Source organism: Ixodes scapularis, unplaced genomic scaffold (assembly GCF_016920785.2).
Source record: "Ixodes scapularis isolate PalLabHiFi unplaced genomic scaffold, ASM1692078v2 PGA_scaffold12__126_contigs__length_90152505, whole genome shotgun sequence".
Taxonomy (NCBI): Eukaryota; Metazoa; Arthropoda; class Arachnida; order Ixodida; family Ixodidae; genus Ixodes; species Ixodes scapularis.
Genome location: NW_024609838.1, coordinates 9,910,597 through 9,928,849, shown reverse-complemented (window position 1 = coordinate 9,928,849; position 18,253 = coordinate 9,910,597). Strand labels below are relative to the sequence as shown.

Here is an 18,253-nt window from a genome sequence, read left to right as displayed (position 1 = left end):
AACGATGACGTCAAGTTTAGCTTCTAAAGTGCCGATACCGTTAAAAACACAAACTGTAGCTATATTATAAAGTTAACTAGCATTATAAAAAAAGAGAGTGAAGTAAAGTGCTGTTGCAATGCAAACAAAGTAGAAATTAACTATATTTGTAAAACATCAGAGTCTGTAATTTGATTCTTTGGTGCAGGTCACTGCGGAGGAGACACAGCACGTGTCGAGTGGGTTCCTTTTTTCCAACATTTGTTAGGCAATGCTCAGGCCTCTCCTCATTATGACGACCTAATCTTTCGCCTTTTACTAAAGATTACCGTGGGGAGGGGCACTCCAATGAGCCTATAGGCCAATTTTTGGAAGGCTACTACCGTTTGGTAGAGGCCTAATATTGAAATCCAAAGAAAGAAGTGTGCGCGCTGAACCGCTTGCTGCGACTTCGGTAAGAAATGCATCAGAATCGCAAGCTAGATGAAAACGGAGAAGTGCGTTTCGCGGTTACATACAGGCTTCAGATTATATGTGCAAGCAGCGTGTCATTATCAAGGTTACCAGAGCGATCTACGTAATCCTGAGCTGTCAATGATAACAGGCTTAGTAATACAGAATTGCATTCTTATTGCACAAACAGTGTGCATGTGATCAGAAGAGCGAATGACATTTTAGCGAACGGCGACATTTGAGCGAATGGTCGTTTTAGCGAATAACGGGGGCGCGCGTTAACCCATCCGCCGCGCTGCGCTTTACGCCGCTTCGCGGCGACAGTCTACGGCAACTCATTACAAAAATATGAACTCACTTGGCCCACCCGAACACGCCGCTTCGCGGCGTCCGACTATTCGCTAAAGTGTCGTTCTATGAAACGTGGGCGTACGCTAAAACGTCATTCGATCAAGGGAGTGCCTCCCAAAGGCTGTGTACTATCTAAACAAGGACTGAGAAGTCCGTTAACTGAACCCTCGCCCCCAAAATGACCGAGGAAATAAAAGCAGTAGCCGAGGACGCTCAACTTCCTCTATCATTTTTCATCCACCAACTAAGTTCTCCCCTTTTACCACAGTCTAGAGTATTCTACATCATGATCAGCATTCTTATTAAAGCTAAATTTGACTTAGCCTTGGAAAGTGGAGCATGCCGTGGTGGAAACTGTGGTGGAAACCACTGAACACCTGCGCAGCGAGCTCCGCCAGCCATGCAGTGCAACTTGAATGCAACGCAAACGAACGCGACTGTGACAGAAACCAGAAGAGGCAGGAAAGAAGAATTCACCAGCAGTGGACACTTTGATCTTACCTTGTCCATTTCTGCAATAGATAAATAGCTTTACCGATTTCACGTTGACGTAGACCTACAGGAAGGGCTTCGGAAAATAACGGTCCCTCATAATTACCACATTCAGTAAGGAACAAAGTATGTTAATGTTATCAAGCCACCTGTTTGTATAGTTTTTCAGTAAACAAATTATCTACATGGCAATTTGCTAAATGCTGCAAAATACCAACCAAAAATCGCGTGAAATTCGCAACACTAGAAAATGGCTCTTTTTTTTTAAACGAACCATGGGGAAACCATATTTCCAACTTTAATGCAGTCAATACCCTATAATATATATATATTGTGGAACAACATACGCATATATGAAACGGGTGATTTTCCACCAAAGGTTTTGTAGTGTAATGAAACACTGCCGCCTCTTAAATAAAAATCAGCCCCATGCAGTGCAGCATTCTACAACTGCTTTGAAGTCTTTTATTTTCCCTTATGTACAGTTGCCTAGAGTCAACCCCAAACATTGCGCCGGCATCTAGTGACTAGGCCAGGATTACTTTGTGAAAGGCATTACAACGTTCCTTTGATCTTTCCTTAAAAACAAACAAAAACAAATTGCACAGTTGCATGCTCTCACGTTACATTCTCGTTCCAAACAATTTGTCGAATTGAACCCTACAGGCTACTAATACCGTAGCAATTAAAAACAAAACAAGAAAGGCTCCACCTAGTTTGGATAGTTGACGGCGATTAAATAATTAAGTACAAAGATGACTTTGAAAACGCCGCAACAATGCAAGCCATAAAAACAAGCGCGAGCATCCAAGCATCTTTTTTTATATATGTATATATATATATATATATACCCCATTTTCTCTATGAAGTGAAAAAATAAAAGAGGTTACACGATGCGATGCTCCGAGTGCGTCACCTTCGGAATAAAACAAATAGGACTAAATAATCGACTACATATATACTCTCGAACCCAGACTCCAAACCGGCTAAAAAATAGGGGGGAGGGGAAAGGGCGCCTCGATTGCGAAAATCAATAAATAGAAAGCGTCTCGGCGTGCATTAAAAACGAAGCCCCGCGGCGGCGCTTAGCGAAGAGCCGCACACCTATAGATGTGCGCACGCGTAACCTCTAAAAGAGTGTGCTGTAGAAACCGACGGTGGCAGTCTCCGAATAATATTGCTCGCCCCGTGTGACCAGCGTTTCTCGCAACTGTTCGGAGACGACTCTGAGACGGCTGCCAGAACTGCAAAGCAGTCGGACTCTGTGTTTGTATCCACTCTGCAAGTTACGGGCGGCATCCTTTTTGCGTTTTACTTTTTTTCTCCCCGGTCGCCAGATTCTGCGACGCGCCCCCGATAGAATGCTAAAACACCCCCTATATACATATCGACATAAGCCGGTCAGTACAAGGCCTTGTGCGTTGACGCGCGCCAGTTGCGTACATACGAGATCCTTCAGAGACACTTTTGATCACGTGGAGCCGAAGCGACACTGTCCTCGTGCACTTGCGACGCGTCGCACCCTTCTCAGATTTCGCCGCTCGGACGCCTGCCAGACGGAGACTTTGGTGACGGAGCAGGCAAAGTTCGGGCAGGAGTCGGTCTTTGGTCGACTTGGATACCCGCTGGACTTCGGAAGGGAGGCATTGGCTTCGGCTTCCAGCCGAATCGCCGGACTTGCGGTGCGCCGAAACGTTCCGTGGAACCCACCGAAGATCCGCACGGCCTCACTGGGACAATGCACGAAGTACCTTGGCCGTGCCTGCGCACAAGCTGCGAATTTTCGATCCAACCGCACTTCACCGGGTAACTGTGCCTGCAAGCGCAAAAGAAAAACACTGATGATCGAGTGATTACGGGCCGCCTGAAATTTAAGCATTTGCCTTCAAGTGATACCCTAAAACGAACAAACATGAGTGTACTCAAATTTTGGAAGCAAGAATGACTAGACGCAAGCAAAGAAATACAGTTGTTAAGTAATCATTCAATATCAAGTCATAGGTACTTCTGCTGTTAAAGACCGAAACAGCCTCAAAACACATACTTTTGGTTATACCATCACTGAATCGTTTCGATGCCTCTTTCAACATTGCCTTCTTGCAGACCGACGATTGGACGGTTACGTTCAAGTCATGATTCACAGTTTACAGTATCATTCGTGCAATTCAAATCTGATTTCTTTTCCTTACTTGCCAATGCAAGCCTTTCCAAGAAACGCTCCTAGGCCGCTGCCCTGTTGCCGATGCAACTGGTGCGACTCTCGCGGCCTCTATCAGCTAGAAATTTTCTGCCACTCTCTTGGACTGTGAAAACCCACCCAGCACGACTCCCTACCCATGTTTTGCGGTTTTGCATTCTACATTTTCAGGCCCCTCTTCAAAGTTTCCACTTAAATTTTCTAGTGCATGCTGCTGCATTCCCTTTCTGCGTTATCTTCCACTGTGAGAGATAGGGCTGGCAAGTGCCTGCCATTCAAGCGTTTCTGCTCAACATTCATCGGAAACAAAGGAGAAAAGGGCGTCGGACGGCCCTCGACGGAATTTAGCGAACAATGACAGCTGATCTTCCCCTCCCAGAGATAATCCGCGTAGAGTCCTTCTCAGCCATAGCCAAAAATAGTTGTTCGGGTTGGAGTCAGTCAAGCTCGTTCCTTTGCCTTGGTGTTGGTGTGAAAAGAAAAAGCCCTCCCCAAAACAAAGTCATCTTGGATTCCGTCCGATGAATGTCGTCGACTGTGTTATTTGCGATCTTTCTCAAAGAAATTTTTTTTCATATAATGCTGCATCGTGTGGCATGTACCATATATTGTTCGAATGTTAACACTCGCTAAATTGTATGTCCGTGTCCTGTCCATCGCAAAACACGTTATTTGTGAGCGTGACAAATGCGTGCCTTTCAGCTACCTTCTGTTGTAAATTGTTTTCGACAGCTATGTGCTTTGTCGTCTGACACGTGGCTAATTGGACGGGGCCATCAAAGCTTAGCATAAAAAAAGAAAAGTGACAACTAACATTCTAGTCACATTCGTTCTGTCGCACGTGTACCCAACAAAATTAGATTACAGTTTTTTGTTTTTTTTTTCTTTTCGAAATGTGGTACAATAGTTTTTCAACATCCTCGGGGCAATACATACAACATGAAAGACAAGATACAGCGGGAAAAGACGACAATTTAGGCGCCAGCAGTGTTTGATACTGCGCCTACGCAGGCTGTGTCTATCGACATCACAGTCCACTCGGTTAAGGGGGGACATGGGCCTAAACTTTTTATTTTTTTGAAAAAGTTCATTTTTCAATTTTGACGTTTTCAGTTTTAGAAACTAATTATACACCCTTACACCAAATTTGATAACCATACGCCAAATATTTATGTTGATATAAAATATTTTCAACACGTTGTGAGGCAGTAACAAAGTAAAGGAGTTCAATGTTTGAATGCATTTTTCTCAGCTCCACTTTTTGCTGCAAATTTCATACGAAGGAATCTTTTGTTCGAAGGTGAAAGTGTTCCAATACCACAATCAAGATGTTTCTGAACTGAAATTTACTCGGGAATCGGGCTATCTACTTTATTTTGTTTTAAGTTAAAGTCCTCAGTGATAAAAAGCTATGTTTTCAAAAATTGACATAGGACAGATTTGCATTTCATACTTTGAGGTAATCACTCTTCCTGAAATATTTACATTTGAGTTATAAAAACTAGATAGCCCGAAGTGCCACATCCCCCACTTTATATTCCAGCAGTCAAAATGGTGCTTAATAGCTTCACTTGCATATCATAGATTTCTTAACAAAGAGTGACACATCTTCTTATGCAGGTATGTAAAGTTGTCCTGGAGAGCTGAAAGTTTGCACAATACACCTACATCTGACGTTAAATCTCCTCTCTAAATTTCATTCCAATCACTTGAATAGTTAAGAAGTTTGACCTCTAGCCAGTGTCCCCCCTTAAGGTTAGCATGGATGCCGGTGAGAGTCTAGCCTAAAACGCAATCACTGGGCTCTAAAACGGTTTGTTGCTCCTGGGGTCGAGTGTTTCTTGGAAAGGTGTATAGTCCAAATAGGGAGTACTTTGAGATAAAAAAAAAAATAAACAAATAGACCTACAAAGTTTGTCTGCAAGTTGGGAACCAGCACAAGAAGGCTGGCACCGAAAACACACTGCTCTCAAATATGCTGCGCTCTGCTGAACAGAAGAAAATAGCATCCCAGTAAATGGGAAAGGTCTGCCAGACACGGCCGCTGCAGCCCAGCAATTTTGAGCGAAATACATCTTGCGTCCAACCGTGCCTCAAAGACTCGAGTCACTGGAAACTCTCGGGACAAGGCAACCAAAGAGTTTGCTTGCCGTATTCTGATCCATGGTAAACAAGGAGCTTTTTTTCCGTATCCCAAGTTACAACAAACAACGAGTTTGTTTTGCATATCCTGAGACAAGGCAAACAAGAGGCTTGTTTCTCCTACCCTGAGATACAGCGAATGGAAGGTTCATTTTCCCTATATCCCAAGATACACCAAACAAAGGATTTGTATCTTGCATTCCAAGAGACAGCAAAGGAAGGGTTTGCTCTATCCTCAAGGTTTCCAACGACTGTAGTCTTTGCAAAAAGATACGGCAAACAAACAGCTTCCCGTATCCTGAAGCTTTCCGGAGACCCTGGTCTTTCCAAAACAATATGGCTAACAAAGAGTTTGCCGCATCCTGAAGCATTCCAGTGACTTTAGTCCCCGCGACACGGCAGACAATGGGTGCTCACCTCCGCGCAGGGTGGGCGGAGCCCCCGCACCCGGCTCAGTTGGTCTGGTAGGTGGTGAGCAGGGCGGCGTCAACGGGCTCCATGCAGGAGGGGCAGGTGAAGGAGCGCATGAGCCAGTCGTCGATGCAGTCCGTATGGTAGATGTGCATGCAGGGCAGAAACCGCACCGCGTCCCCCATCGCAAACTCGCCCATGCAGATCACACACCTGGAAGAAACAGAACATACAACGCCTGTCACAACATGCAGTCTCACGTAGTTCCTCATAATTCAGACACGCTACTCGTTTCAATAATTGTTTACATGAATGCATATCAGTGACGCAGCCACAAATTTTTTGGACGGGGCGATGCAGGCGAGTTGGTTCACAATACAACTGTAAACGGCGCACAGATGACAAAGATGAGCAAGGTGTAGACGCTACGAGTGCTGGACTTCGACGGATTATTTAAGAAAAGGAAAAACATAAAACTAGCCATCTACATCATCGCATCGACACATGTTTCAAAAAGGCTACCTTCAAGTGTCCCATGTTTCCGGGAAAAGGGGTTGATAAAACCGTGGGAGAGCAGCTGGAAGCGTTCGAGATAGAGAAGGAAGGCGCAACATGCCTGGGTCAAACTTCGATTTGTACACATAAGGATGCGGTAGCCTTCTTGAAGCATGTGCCGACACAATGTGGATGGTTAGTTTGACCTTTTATTTCTTTTACTAAAAAATCAGTTGAAGCTCAGCGCTTGTCCCGCCTACACCTTGTCTGTTTATTTGTGCGCTGCTTCCAGTTGTATGTATACGCCACAGGATTAGCGAAGTTCGAAAGAGGGGGGAGATCTACGCCACTGATGTATATGTCAATACTTCTCCCATGAACCGCTAGATGCCTTTGAGGCGAGGTAAAGTAAAATAAATGGACTGTTTCCAGGGGGGATGCGCATGCGGCATTCATTAAAGCGCCACAACAAACAAGACAAAGGGTCCCACGAGATCGGACAGATGAAAGTATGTCTCAATGGTAGGTCAGCGGAGCACAAGTAGAATGTAAGCGATAGTTCACTGCTGCCCAAGTTACAGAAATGTGTCGATGCCGTTCAATCTTTGTGGCTGTGTAAGGAGCTAAAGTCTCGGGGAAACTGATACCACTTCAAAAGCTTGCATTAGGCTAGCTTCAATGGCACTGAAGCAGTTTTTGCACTGTATTGGCGTTCATTCCTCTTTTTAAGCGACTCTTCAAAGCATGCGTATTTTCGTCGTAGGCAGTTGTAGAGGAACAAGTGCTTCTCCTCCTTCTGTGCTGCCTACAGGCACGTAGCCTGGGGGGGGGGGCATGGCACCCGCCCGCCGCCGCCCCCCCTCCCCCGAAATCTTCCATTTTGCTGGGACCTCCTCTCCCCCCTCCCGCTCATACAGCATTTTGTCATCGGCGGAAAAAAGAAACTTTTCTTTGAGAAAAGAAAAGTTTCATCAAGTTGCGACGTTCAGTGCACCCAGGTTCGGTGCAAATTAAATACCAGGGGCCAATTTTTGCAGAAAAAAAAAATGCGCTATTTTTTCGTATTAACCCATGGACTATAGCCTAAAAAATATGGTACACCAATGAAGATTTAAATCGTGACTTAAGTCGTACAGAAACTCCAATGATGACTTAAATCAATCCTTTTCCGCACAAAAAATCCCCCAAATATTTTCTTTTTATCTACAGTTGGTCTATCATCCGATGCTTTCTATGTGTATTTGTTTTGTACTTAAATTTTAAAAAAAACTATAGAGCAAGAAATATTCGTAGCAGGCTGATAATGAGTAAAAAGGGTGCTCATCCCGGCGAATCAGAGTGTTGATTGAGCTTTCTTTCTACCTGTCATTCCGTTCACCAGTTTTGTAATATATCCTATTGCAAGAAAATCTGAAAGCAAAAGGAAAGAACCAATACATACATTCAAAGGATATGATGTCACTTATAAAAAAAAAAAAATAGATAGAAGTTTTTACTTAAAGGGGGGGGGGGGGGGGGGTGCAACAATTTTCGGACTTCGGTCAAAAGTTCGTGGAAGTTGCCCTACGACACTTTTGAAGTAAAGAACAGAAACCCGTTTTCGCCTGAGTGTCCTAGTTGTTGCCTAAAAAAAATAAAGATAAATATTGTTATTTCTGGCACCCCTCAACTCACTCCCAGTCTTCAGGGTCACACCTGGTCCCCCTCCTAGTGACGTAATTCGGGGTGACGTGTAGCTTCCCGTGTGCTCTCTCGGAGGACGCTTCCTCTCCCTCTCTCTGCTGACATTAGCGGGCGTTACACTGCAGCTTAGAGCCGACTGAGGTCACGTGATCTCGCCGTAGTTCCTTCGGCTGTTACTTGCGGCTGCAGGTGGGGAAAAAAGCTAGAGTTTCGCTTTGCAATTATGCAGTGGAATCGCGACATTTTTTAATGATAATGAAGGAGATGTTTTCTCTGTCCTCCGGGACACGATAAACAACGTAAAAATGACGAGATGAAAATTTGTTTAAAGGAGCTGTGCAACAATTTCAGGACTTTGCTTAAATTATTGAGGAAGTTGATGCCTGACACTTCTGCAGTGAACTACAGAAAAGAGATTTTTCCTGGATACCCTAGTTTTTATTTTAAAAAATGAAAAAGATCCAGGTTTTTGCCGCCTCTCAACTCGTACATCGTCTTCCGGGTCACGTGCGCAGTGACGTCACTTGAGTAGGCGCGGGGTTCCGGAAAAGTTCTCTTTTTAGAGCCATCAAGCGAGCAGTGAGAACTCATCCGCTCGCGACCGCATGACCACGAAAGGAGGAAAGTCTCATCCGGGTCCGGCCATACCCGTCCTTGCCCGTCCGGCACTGTCCCCTCCCCTCCGGCTTCTGGCGGCTATTCGCGGTTTTGTGGACCTAGGATAGATGGCGCCACTAAAACTCTGTATAATAAAAGTTTTGTCGATGATACCAGGCTTTTGACGCATTTATATATATGTTGGAAGGACAAGATTTATAGAAAAGTTACCTTTTATCGAGCAGGTATTCGCACAACTTGCTATCTTTTTTACAACTACCCAAGTGACGTCACGCCGCTTGTTTCTCATGGCCGCTGCTCGTGGCTGCAGGTCGGGAAAAATTCTAAGTTTTGCCTCGCTATTACGCGGCGGAATCGCAACATTTCGATGAAAGGAGGTGTGTTTTCTGCCATTTGTGACACAGTGAACAATATCAAAAGCAGAAAATGCCAATTCTTTCAACGGTAAAATCGTTGCACAGCTCCTTTAATCATAAAATCGTTGCACCCCCTTTAAAAAAAAAAAAAGAAAAAGAAGTTTCAAGTTGCATTTTTTTAGCATGGCAGGGTTTACATCAATAAAAAATTATTGATTAGACTACTTTAAATTTACAGAAATTATTTCTTCCGCACTGTTTCCAGCGATCAGACAGATTGATCAATCAATCTGCCATTGTTTAAAAATGCGTCTAGTGCTAAAGCATCACCGTCCTCTAGCTACAGTAATTTAAATCGAAGAAATCTAATTTATTACAATCCAGAAATGCGATTGGCAACAATGGCAGAGAGCTGGCTACAATGATTCTCAGCACCAAAGTGACCATGAAGTGTTGTCACTGTGAAGCGTTGCCTATTTTGGGGCTCCAGTCACTCCCTTATACCGAGAGAAAGTAGCAGAAATGCTTGGAAATCGAGCTTAGTGATTGTTGCTAGAACACCGCACACTATGGCATTTGCTGAGAATTTAATTAGAACTCGACGATCGGTCCCCATTGTTTCCCATCTGTCCCAAACTGTTTCAACAATTTTTGAGGACGGAATGGCATTTCCTGCGATTTCGGACACCTTTTATGCACCACGGTGTATAAAAGCCTTTTATGCACCTTTTATGCACCACGGTGCATAACAGGGAACGTCTAGGGGAAAACTGAATGGTCTAGAGCAAAGTCAACTAGCTTAGCCAGAGTACAGTAGGGACTGTGGAAAATTGGGACTCTCCCCAGCATGGCTTTGGCCCAAAGTCTCAATCCTGCCCACATGGTGGGCCGGGGTCGGGGCGAAGCCGACGAGGTTTGACCAGAGGAAAATTGGCGACTCCCTTGACGGGGAGAAAAGAAAGCAAGAAGTTGATGTTTTTTTGCTCGATGACCCAAATGTCTTTTTTATGGTAACCCTCCGTGGCCTGGTAATAGTTACATAAATAGATTGGCTCAAGAGGGGAGGAGTTGCGTTTTCAAACTAGGCAGCGAGAGCTACTGCCCGTTATAAAGGGCGCAGTTTAAACATTCATCCACCCTGACGGCAGAAATGTGGCTACTTTGAAGCGTAGCTTATTCGTTGGTACTAGGTGGCGAAGGACGCAGCATGCCCGGCCCACTCACTCTCGATTCTTCTTGCTGCCGTCGTAGAGGCCAGTCGGAAGGTGCTGAATAAGGCCCATCCGCTGGGCAATCACCACCTGTTCCTCTTCCGTCAGCTGACAGGCCGGCCGACTCACGTTGGGCGACGGGTAGTAGACGGGCATCGACACTGTCTCCTGCAGACAGAGGGGCAACAATGATGACACATAGTAGGTCGAACAATGGCTCGGTGCATTGCCTGGAATGAGTCTGCAACTAGAGTGTTCTGCGTCCTAGACGAGTTGTTGAGATCGTGGCAGTCAGTTTTTACAGGGTGTTTCGGAGTGTGATTCGGGCATAAAATATATTTGTGTAAATAAATGAACGAACAGAGTGCACTGCAAGTTTTCACAGAAGTGTCTTTAGGCAGTGCACTTATTATACTCAAATATGAGTGTAGGTTTCAAAAAAAAAATTGCACAGGAAAGAAAATGACCAAAAACTCTGCTTGACACTGCTCACTCACAGATGGTATCACACATGTTCAGATCTGCTGGATCTGCTTTAGGGTATCCATCTCAAAGAAGCTTTCACAGTTTTACTTCATGTTGTCCCATCTAAGACTAGCAGCATTAACCAGATGGCTTTTGCCGTTTCACAGCCTGTGCATAGCTTTCACAGTTTTACTTCATGTTGTCCCATCTAAGACTAGCGGCATTAACCAGATGGCTTTTGCCGTTTCACAGCCTGTGCATAGAAATAAAACATTTTTTCCAGGCTTAACTTTGTGTCTCTTAAGCCAACAATCATAATATTTGAGTATGATGAATGCACCACCTAGATGCACCTTCATAAAAAGTTTTAATTCACTCCATTCATAGGTTTATTTTTACAAATATTGTTTACACCCGAATAATGCCCTGTAGGAGTGACGGCACATCGGACAAACGGGCATCACCGTCTCTGGCGGTGATGCTTATAACCTATAACCACTAGAAAGCTAGGATCAAAGTGACGGCACCCCGCCACCCCCCCCCCCCCCCCTCACCCGCCGCCGCCATGACAAGCATTCGTTTGTTTGCGTCATGTGACGCGACAAGTGAGTGCCGCCATTTTTGTGCTGAGAGTCACACGGGCACCGTTTGTGGCAGTCGTAACTCTGAAATGTGGATCTTTGAGCGGTAGACGCGGTGTCAGATTATTGCGGTATCGTGTTGTTCTGTCGTAAGCAGTTTCAGCGAGTAGGACGATGGGAAGTACCTCTTGCATCTTCCGCCAGGCATGTCGGCAAAAGCTGGCCTTTTGATTCCACGCACCAATATGGTGCAGAGAACCAAGAGCATTACAGATTTGCGAAATGACAAGAAGATTCGAGGCGTCAGAGTGAGAAGCAGTGAAAGGAAATAGCCAACAAGACCCAATCCAATCCAGTGGCTGAAGGAATCGTTGCTCTAAAGCAGTGGTTCTCAAGCACCGATGTTTCGCGGACCCCGTATGAATAGGCGGAGATGATGGAGGACCCCGTTTGTGGTGAGGGGAAGGAAAAGTTATTGGTTAAATATGATAATGATTTAATAAATGGATATAACTAAGGGCTAGTGTTAAGTAGGCTTTTTTTATTGACACATACACGTGAAAACTCATTCAAAAATTTGAACGTTTATTCTCAATCTGAAAAAAAGACAACGTTTATTGCCGGGAGGCAGGGCTTCGCGGACCCCTAGGATGACTTCGCGGACCCCAAAAGGTCCGCGGACTCCCATTTGTGAACCACTGCTCTAAAGCATGCTAGAGTAAAATGGGTGTCCGCCTTGACCACCTCCGCCGCTGTGGTACCGCCAAGCTTGCGACAATCCGCAGTGTTCCTCAACTGCGATTTCACCGGGTCGGAGTCAGGCAGCAGACGCACTACTTGGAGATGCATTCCACATGCCACAGGCTCTCCCCTGTTTTTGTGAAGAAGTTTCCGGCGTTTTCGGACACCTTGGGGGATTTGAAAAGTTAGGTACCACGTGGCACTCCAGTACACTTCCGTTCTCGTCGTCTGGAACGCGATAGCTGCCACAAATGACAGCTGCCAAGCGAGAAAAGAACATCCTTGAAAGGGCTAAAAAGAAAGAAAAAAAGAGGGAAAGAAAGAAAAAAAAATTGGCACCATCTGTGTGCTAGGTCTCCACAAGAGAAAAAACAAAAAGAAAGCTCAAATGAATAATTAAAGCGTGGTTATCTTGCAATTATATCCCAGCTGCCTCGAAGTGGCAGAAAATTACATTGTTAATCGTTGCCCCACAGCCATACCTTTTCCCCTTCCCCCTTTTACAACCTTGTCAAGGTTTTAGTGTTGCAACTTGAGTATGCGTTCACAATTCAACCCACAGTTTAGCGTGTTAGCTCGCTCGCTATTGTTTCTGGTTTCACCAGACTTCAGAATATTGTTACTAGGGGTGACTCAGCACGAACGACTGCTTAACAACGGCATGCAACAGCTGGTGGCTCATGGCCGAAAAAGAAAACCCGCGTTGGAAAAAATCAAACCAAAATAAGAAAACAAATCCGACGCAGCTCATGCTCAGGTGAAATACCAGCCAGTGTTGATCTATTTTGCTTTGGCAACATACGGGGGATCTCAACGAAACACGAGACAAGCCTGTACACATATAGACCGACACTCTGTTTACAAACAAGCCCGCCTTTGCCCACACCAGGTGTGGGCACTGCGCGTGCGCAGAAACCGAATTTGGGAGGAATGAAGCGTCTGCGCATGCGCTGTGCCGCCGACAGCGCCACCGCAGCTGCATGACGTCAGGGCCGCGTGTTGGTCTATATATAACAGCATTAATTTCTTAGGTGTCTATTTCGGAGGTTCGGGGGATGAGTATCGGGGCTCTTGTTTTTTTGTTGTTTTTTTTCCCTGCCGAAATAACGATTTTGGAGCTTTCAAATTTTCACTTCGTGTTGAAAAAAAAAATGCAACAAACTAAAACTGCACTTTAAAAAAAAAAAAAAAGAAAACATTTTGCACAGAAGGTAATTGGGCAGGCCTGGAAATGCAGTAGTTATATAATTAAACAATAATTATATATGAAAAAAAAAAAAAAAAAAACTGGTTAAACAGGACAAAGGTTAAAAAGGCCTTCAGAGAAGTTTGTTAACCCAACTTTGCAAAAGAACATTCAGCTGACAACACAGGTTCACATGAGGTCTTATGTAAAAACAAACAGCTCTCGATGACGACCAACCCTGCTGAAATAAGGGCCAGTACCAACGCATTGCCTAGAGCTAGTCATCGAAAAAGCAAATCAATGAAACAAACTGAAAAATCGGTGGACTCCGGCAAGACATCTCATGGTGGCGACAGTCCCGAGTCATAGATCTTTGTAACAGTCATACATACCACGTCTGCGAAGACGCAGCACGCATATGAAACAAAGGGCTTCCCCACAACTGCAACCTGTCACATTGTTGCCCAACATTTACGGAGAATGATTCATTACCTGCTGGGTTACGGCAAGTTTGTGGGCAAAGGAAGACTGCTGCGAAAGCAAATCTACTTCAACATGTGCCGAGCTACGCTGGGCAAAACTGAATCTCTGAAAATCTAGCACGATATACACACTCACATATATAACACTCGAGACGTGTCTCAAGAACTCGAATTCAAAAGTTTGTCTCCTCATAAAGTGTTACTCATTTTTCACTTTATGCGGTGTGCTGAGTAAACACTGTACACTTTAGACAGAGAGGGTTTTGTACGAAGCTGCAAAGGACCATCATTCTAGTCTTCCTCGCATGTGATAATGCGTACAATTATCGGCTCATTGGATACCCACTGTTGCCGAGTTGCGCAAATGTACTGGTGTTGCGAAACGACGGGAATGAATGGTCCGCAGGAAGCTAAAATGCGCAGGACACGGGTGATCATTATGATAATTAATTCACTGGGATGAGTAGAAGCCGTCGGGCCCCACAGTGGCCAAGACGGTATTTCGTCAGAAGGGCTATTTTTAGCCACCCGTCTCCCGAGCATCTAATAATCTTGGTCCACCCCGTATTTATCGAACGGCAGAGAGGGGGAGAGAGAAGGAGAGAAAAGAAAAAGAGAGCAACGCACGGAAACACCAGAATTCGCCGAAAAAGAAAGCAGAACTTTGTTTCCTAAAATAGAAGTCTCGAATCCGTGAAGCCCTCGCTCGCACGGGCGAATTTTTCCCCCCCGAATCGTAAATATCCCAGGACGCATAACAACAGGAAACAACGTTTTTACGTCAAGGTTTGAGCATGTGACCGTTTTTTTTTTTTTTTTTTTCGTTCAATAGAAGCGAAAAAAAAAAAAAAAAAAAAAAAGACAACATTGACGGTTTTTAATGAAGGCCATTTTATCGGTGTACAACAAATGCAAATTAGGCACACAGAAAAAGTCGTGGTCTGATAAGATCTGCGTGGATAGTACGTCGCATTCAATATCGAACGAGAGGTTTTTACGGACCAAAGATCCCCTACACTGCACCTACGCTTCGGAGCACGGGAACAGTGACGTGAGAGCATTACCACGCAAAAAGTAACGAGCGACAAATAAAAGAAACCAAGATTAAGGACAAGAAAAACGAAAGGAAAAAGGAACCGTGAGCGAGTGTACAAGAGAAGTTCACGACAAGCACTCTCTTTGTCGGAAGCACACGATCACGACCAACGCTGTCACGACCCACAAAAACACATCACGCATAACAAAGCGCCACAACAAACTGCCGCACGGAAACAGCTGCTGCCACGATACAGACACCCGATTTGACAGACAGACAACCCGCTACGCCGAGATGACTCAACAACATCCGTCCTTTGTGGCCCCAGAGATAATGCTCACAGTACACAAAGATAACGAACAAAGCCTGCCCTTTTTTGTAGCCGCTTTCCTTTGTTTCTGACGTCGATGATTAAAATGAAAAACGAGGTTAGAGAGGGTTCAAGCGTTGCGGCTAGCGCACGCCGTTTACCTGGTACGGAGGTGGAGGTCCCAGCGGATCAGCTGACGAGTCTCGCGTGCCTTGGTTGTCCCTCAGTAGCGAGATGTCATCGGACGACATCGACTTCAAACAATTTCCCATGTTGGAACGAATGTTCAGGGCCCGACGATCGAAGCAAGGGAAGTCGCTGCCAGCCCGGAGAAGGAAAAAACCATGTCTCCGCCACAATTTTGAGGGACTACGGACGAAGCGGAGACGAGGGGGCTAGGCTTAACGTTGCCCGAGTTGTCATCTTGCGATCGGAGCAATCACGTATCAGCCGCTGATTTGGCACTACCCGTGGCATGGACGGCGTCAGACGAGAAGAGATGAGCGTGCTGGCACATCACGGGTGACGGGAATTTTGTCGGGGAGTCCTTTGGCGAAGCCCGCTGGGGTGCTTTACTGCGCGACCGAGGCCTTTTTCACCTTTGTTGTTGCCGAGTGCCCCTCATTGGAGTGAGCTGGTTTCGCGTTGGGTTTTGTATCGGGACGTGGGAATGAAGCCCAGGCGAGCTGTCAGCCACATGCTCGGCGCCAGTCCGTCACTTTTCAGCCTGCCAACAACGCGTCAGGCACATAACCAGCGTTTACTGCGCACGGGAATAATGGGAACCCACTGCCGCACAGATGATCGAGGGGGGGATCCGAGGATCCTTCGGGACAGCGGGACGCCTAGCGGTTGGTATAAACATTTTCAAACATTTCTTGCGCAAAAAAATATTGTTTATAAAAAAATATGACAACAATAACCATAAAGTAAAATAAATTAAATACCTCGTTACAATTTTAAAATAACCAGTTTAAAACGAAACGCTATTAAATAACAAGTTTCGACATCAAATGTAGCGGATGTAGCAGACGACATAATGAGCGCAAAACAAAACAGACACACTCAGACGTTTCAGCTAAGCTTGCTGATAAATAGTAAGATAAAAATGCTGCGTTTACAATTAATTAAAACCAGATATAGATAATTCGTAATTAAATAAATAACGCGTGTAGCAGACGACGTCCGTTGATTTCTCCGCCATTGCCGCAGCCCTCGTTCCGCTGCGTGACTCGTGTATCGTAATATCCACTACTTCTCTGCCGCAAGGAATCTAAAATGCAGAGAAACAACGCCGGAGCTAGTCGGGGCCGAGCCTCCAGCCTTCGACAAACGACGCTGCCATACGGAAACCGTCCCCGCGCGCCCGTCAATCCACCGTTCCGCGCGCCGTATCAGCCATCCATGCCGCCACCGCCACAACCACCCTTCCAACAACAAAACAGGCAAAACTTCCGAACACCAGCTGAACCAAAACCCCGATCAGGACCTGGCATCCTACAGAAGCCCATACCGCAACTGCAGCGCTCCCAAAAGAGCCCAGCGCCTCAGTTACCGGTGTGGAGACCGACAGCGCAGAGCCATCCTTCCAACTCTCCGGCGCGTCCCGATGTTCCGGCGTTCGGAAACCTAGCCGGTTCTCACTTCGCTCAACAGTCTTCGAGCGCTACTTCGGCTTACAGTAACACCACAGCCCTTCAAGAGGACTCAAACAAACACCGCAAGGACGATCGCATCTTGACCGCGGGACCTGGCACGGTTCGCGGGGTGAAGGGCATCGTGGAAGTATTCGGAGTCCTGGATTCAGCTCCGACTGTCAGCCGACAGGGAATGACCAAGCACTTTACGCTGAGACAGGACAGGTTCAGCGTCAACTGTATTTTCTACCAAATGGACAGACAGCTTGGACCGCTTCAGCGTGGCAGCTGGCTGAGATGCGTTGGTTTCATGAATCGCACGGGACAACTTTCCGTTGTTTGCGCACGACCGGCTACGGGAGAAGAAAAAGCTGTCATCAACGGTCTCCTTGCAATCGCAAACATGTAGTTTCTTTTTTTTTTTTTTTTTTTTTCTTTTATCGCCGTTAATTTGAATTAATTTTTGTTATTTTTACCTTCGGAGTAGGTATCCTTCGTGTAGCGACGCACACTTGCAAAGACGGGTAGAAACGTTATTTCGCTAAAGCCCTTCCATGCAGACAAATAAAAGCATTAACGTGTTCATTATCATCGCTGAATGTATTCACCACGAGCGTAAAAATTCATTAAAAAAAAAAAAACTTCAAAAAATATTTTTTTTGAACTAAGTGGTTAAGACACGTGGTCAAAAAAAAAAAAAAAAAAATTGCGTGAAAAAAAAAAAAAAAGTTACAGCAATATTGACGAAGAGAGATTTATTCGAAATTCTGCGTGCGAAGTCCATGACGCCACTGGTCATTTCGCAATGACCATCTCGGTCGTGAAGGCGAAGCCGTTCCACTTCTCCACGTGCCCGAAATGCCGAGAAAGAAAAGAAGTGGAAAGGAGGTGTCTGCCGACTAAATCGCGTCTCGCGCCGTCAATATTGCTCTAAATATTTTTTTCCCGTAAAAACAATTTTTTATCACCCGTGTCCCAACCACGCTGTTAAAAAAATCAACTTTATTTTTCTTTTTAGGGGCCCTTGGTTGGGCTAGATGGTTATGATTATCTGTAAACTACACACACACGCACACACACACACAAAAAAAAAAAAAAAAAAGGACAGAAAGATGGGTGGCACAGACACTGATCTCTGGGCACAGAGGACGGGGCCCTGTCCTGTGTGCTACTCCGCTTTCTGTCCTCGTCTTTTTGTCGCAATCCACCGCACTGAACTTCATTTAACGTACACAAATCCATGAACACGTCTACACTATAATCGTTTACGTCAACACCAAGAGCGATCGCAGCAAATAAAAGCGTTCCCGCTCGCGTGAAGTACAGATCGTAGAGGTGCCGTTTCGACAACCAAAAATGCATAAATTCTACCACAAAAACACGAATCCACATAAAAGTCTGTACTTTTGACTCCTGAGAGGATATCA

General features: G+C 45.3%; 2 protein-coding genes and 1 non-coding gene across 3 annotated transcripts; 2 read left to right on the top strand and 1 right to left on the bottom strand.

Moving 5' to 3' along the window:
• The first annotated feature begins 250 nt into the window (after positions 1-250).
• Positions 251-374, top strand: LOC115315653. The gene has a single exon (XR_003917764.2). It is a non-coding gene; the product is annotated as a U5 spliceosomal RNA (small nuclear RNA).
• A 1,331-nt stretch (positions 375-1,705) lies between these two features.
• On the bottom strand, positions 1,706-16,048 carry LOC8033679 (RING finger protein 11). Its single transcript, XM_002405246.5, has 4 exons — positions 15,351-16,048; positions 10,402-10,556; positions 6,032-6,238; positions 1,706-3,091 (listed from the first exon to the last, which is right to left on the bottom strand). The coding sequence occupies exons 1-3, from the start codon at positions 15,459-15,461 to the stop codon at positions 6,067-6,069; spliced, it is 438 nt and encodes a 145-aa protein (XP_002405290.1). The 5' UTR covers positions 15,462-16,048; the 3' UTR covers positions 1,706-3,091; positions 6,032-6,066.
• Positions 16,049-16,593: 545 nt separating this feature from the next.
• On the top strand, positions 16,594-17,235 carry LOC120839154 (spermatogenesis-associated protein 22-like). Its single transcript, XM_040209394.2, has one exon. The coding sequence runs from the start codon at positions 16,594-16,596 to the stop codon at positions 17,233-17,235; it is 642 nt and encodes a 213-aa protein (XP_040065328.2).
• Positions 17,236-18,253: the final 1,018 nt, after the last annotated feature.

What these genes read in the sequence shown, in the direction of transcription:
- LOC8033679 (XM_002405246.5), bottom strand. Translation starts at nt 15,461, where the DNA reads ATGGGAAATTGTTTGAAGTCGATGTCGTCCGATGACATCTCGCTACTG. An exon ending in GACCTCCACCTCCGTACCAG is followed by an intron (nt 10,557 to 15,350) that starts GTAAACGGCGTG and finishes CTCTGTCTGCAG; the next exon opens with GAGACAGTGTCGATGCCCGT. An exon ending in GGCAGCAAGAAGAATCGAGA is followed by an intron (nt 6,239 to 10,401) that starts GTGAGTGGGCCG and finishes TGTTTCTTCCAG; the next exon opens with GTGTGTGATCTGCATGGGCG.
- LOC120839154 (XM_040209394.2), top strand. Translation starts at nt 16,594, where the DNA reads ATGCCGCCACCGCCACAACCACCCTTCCAACAACAAAACAGGCAAAAC.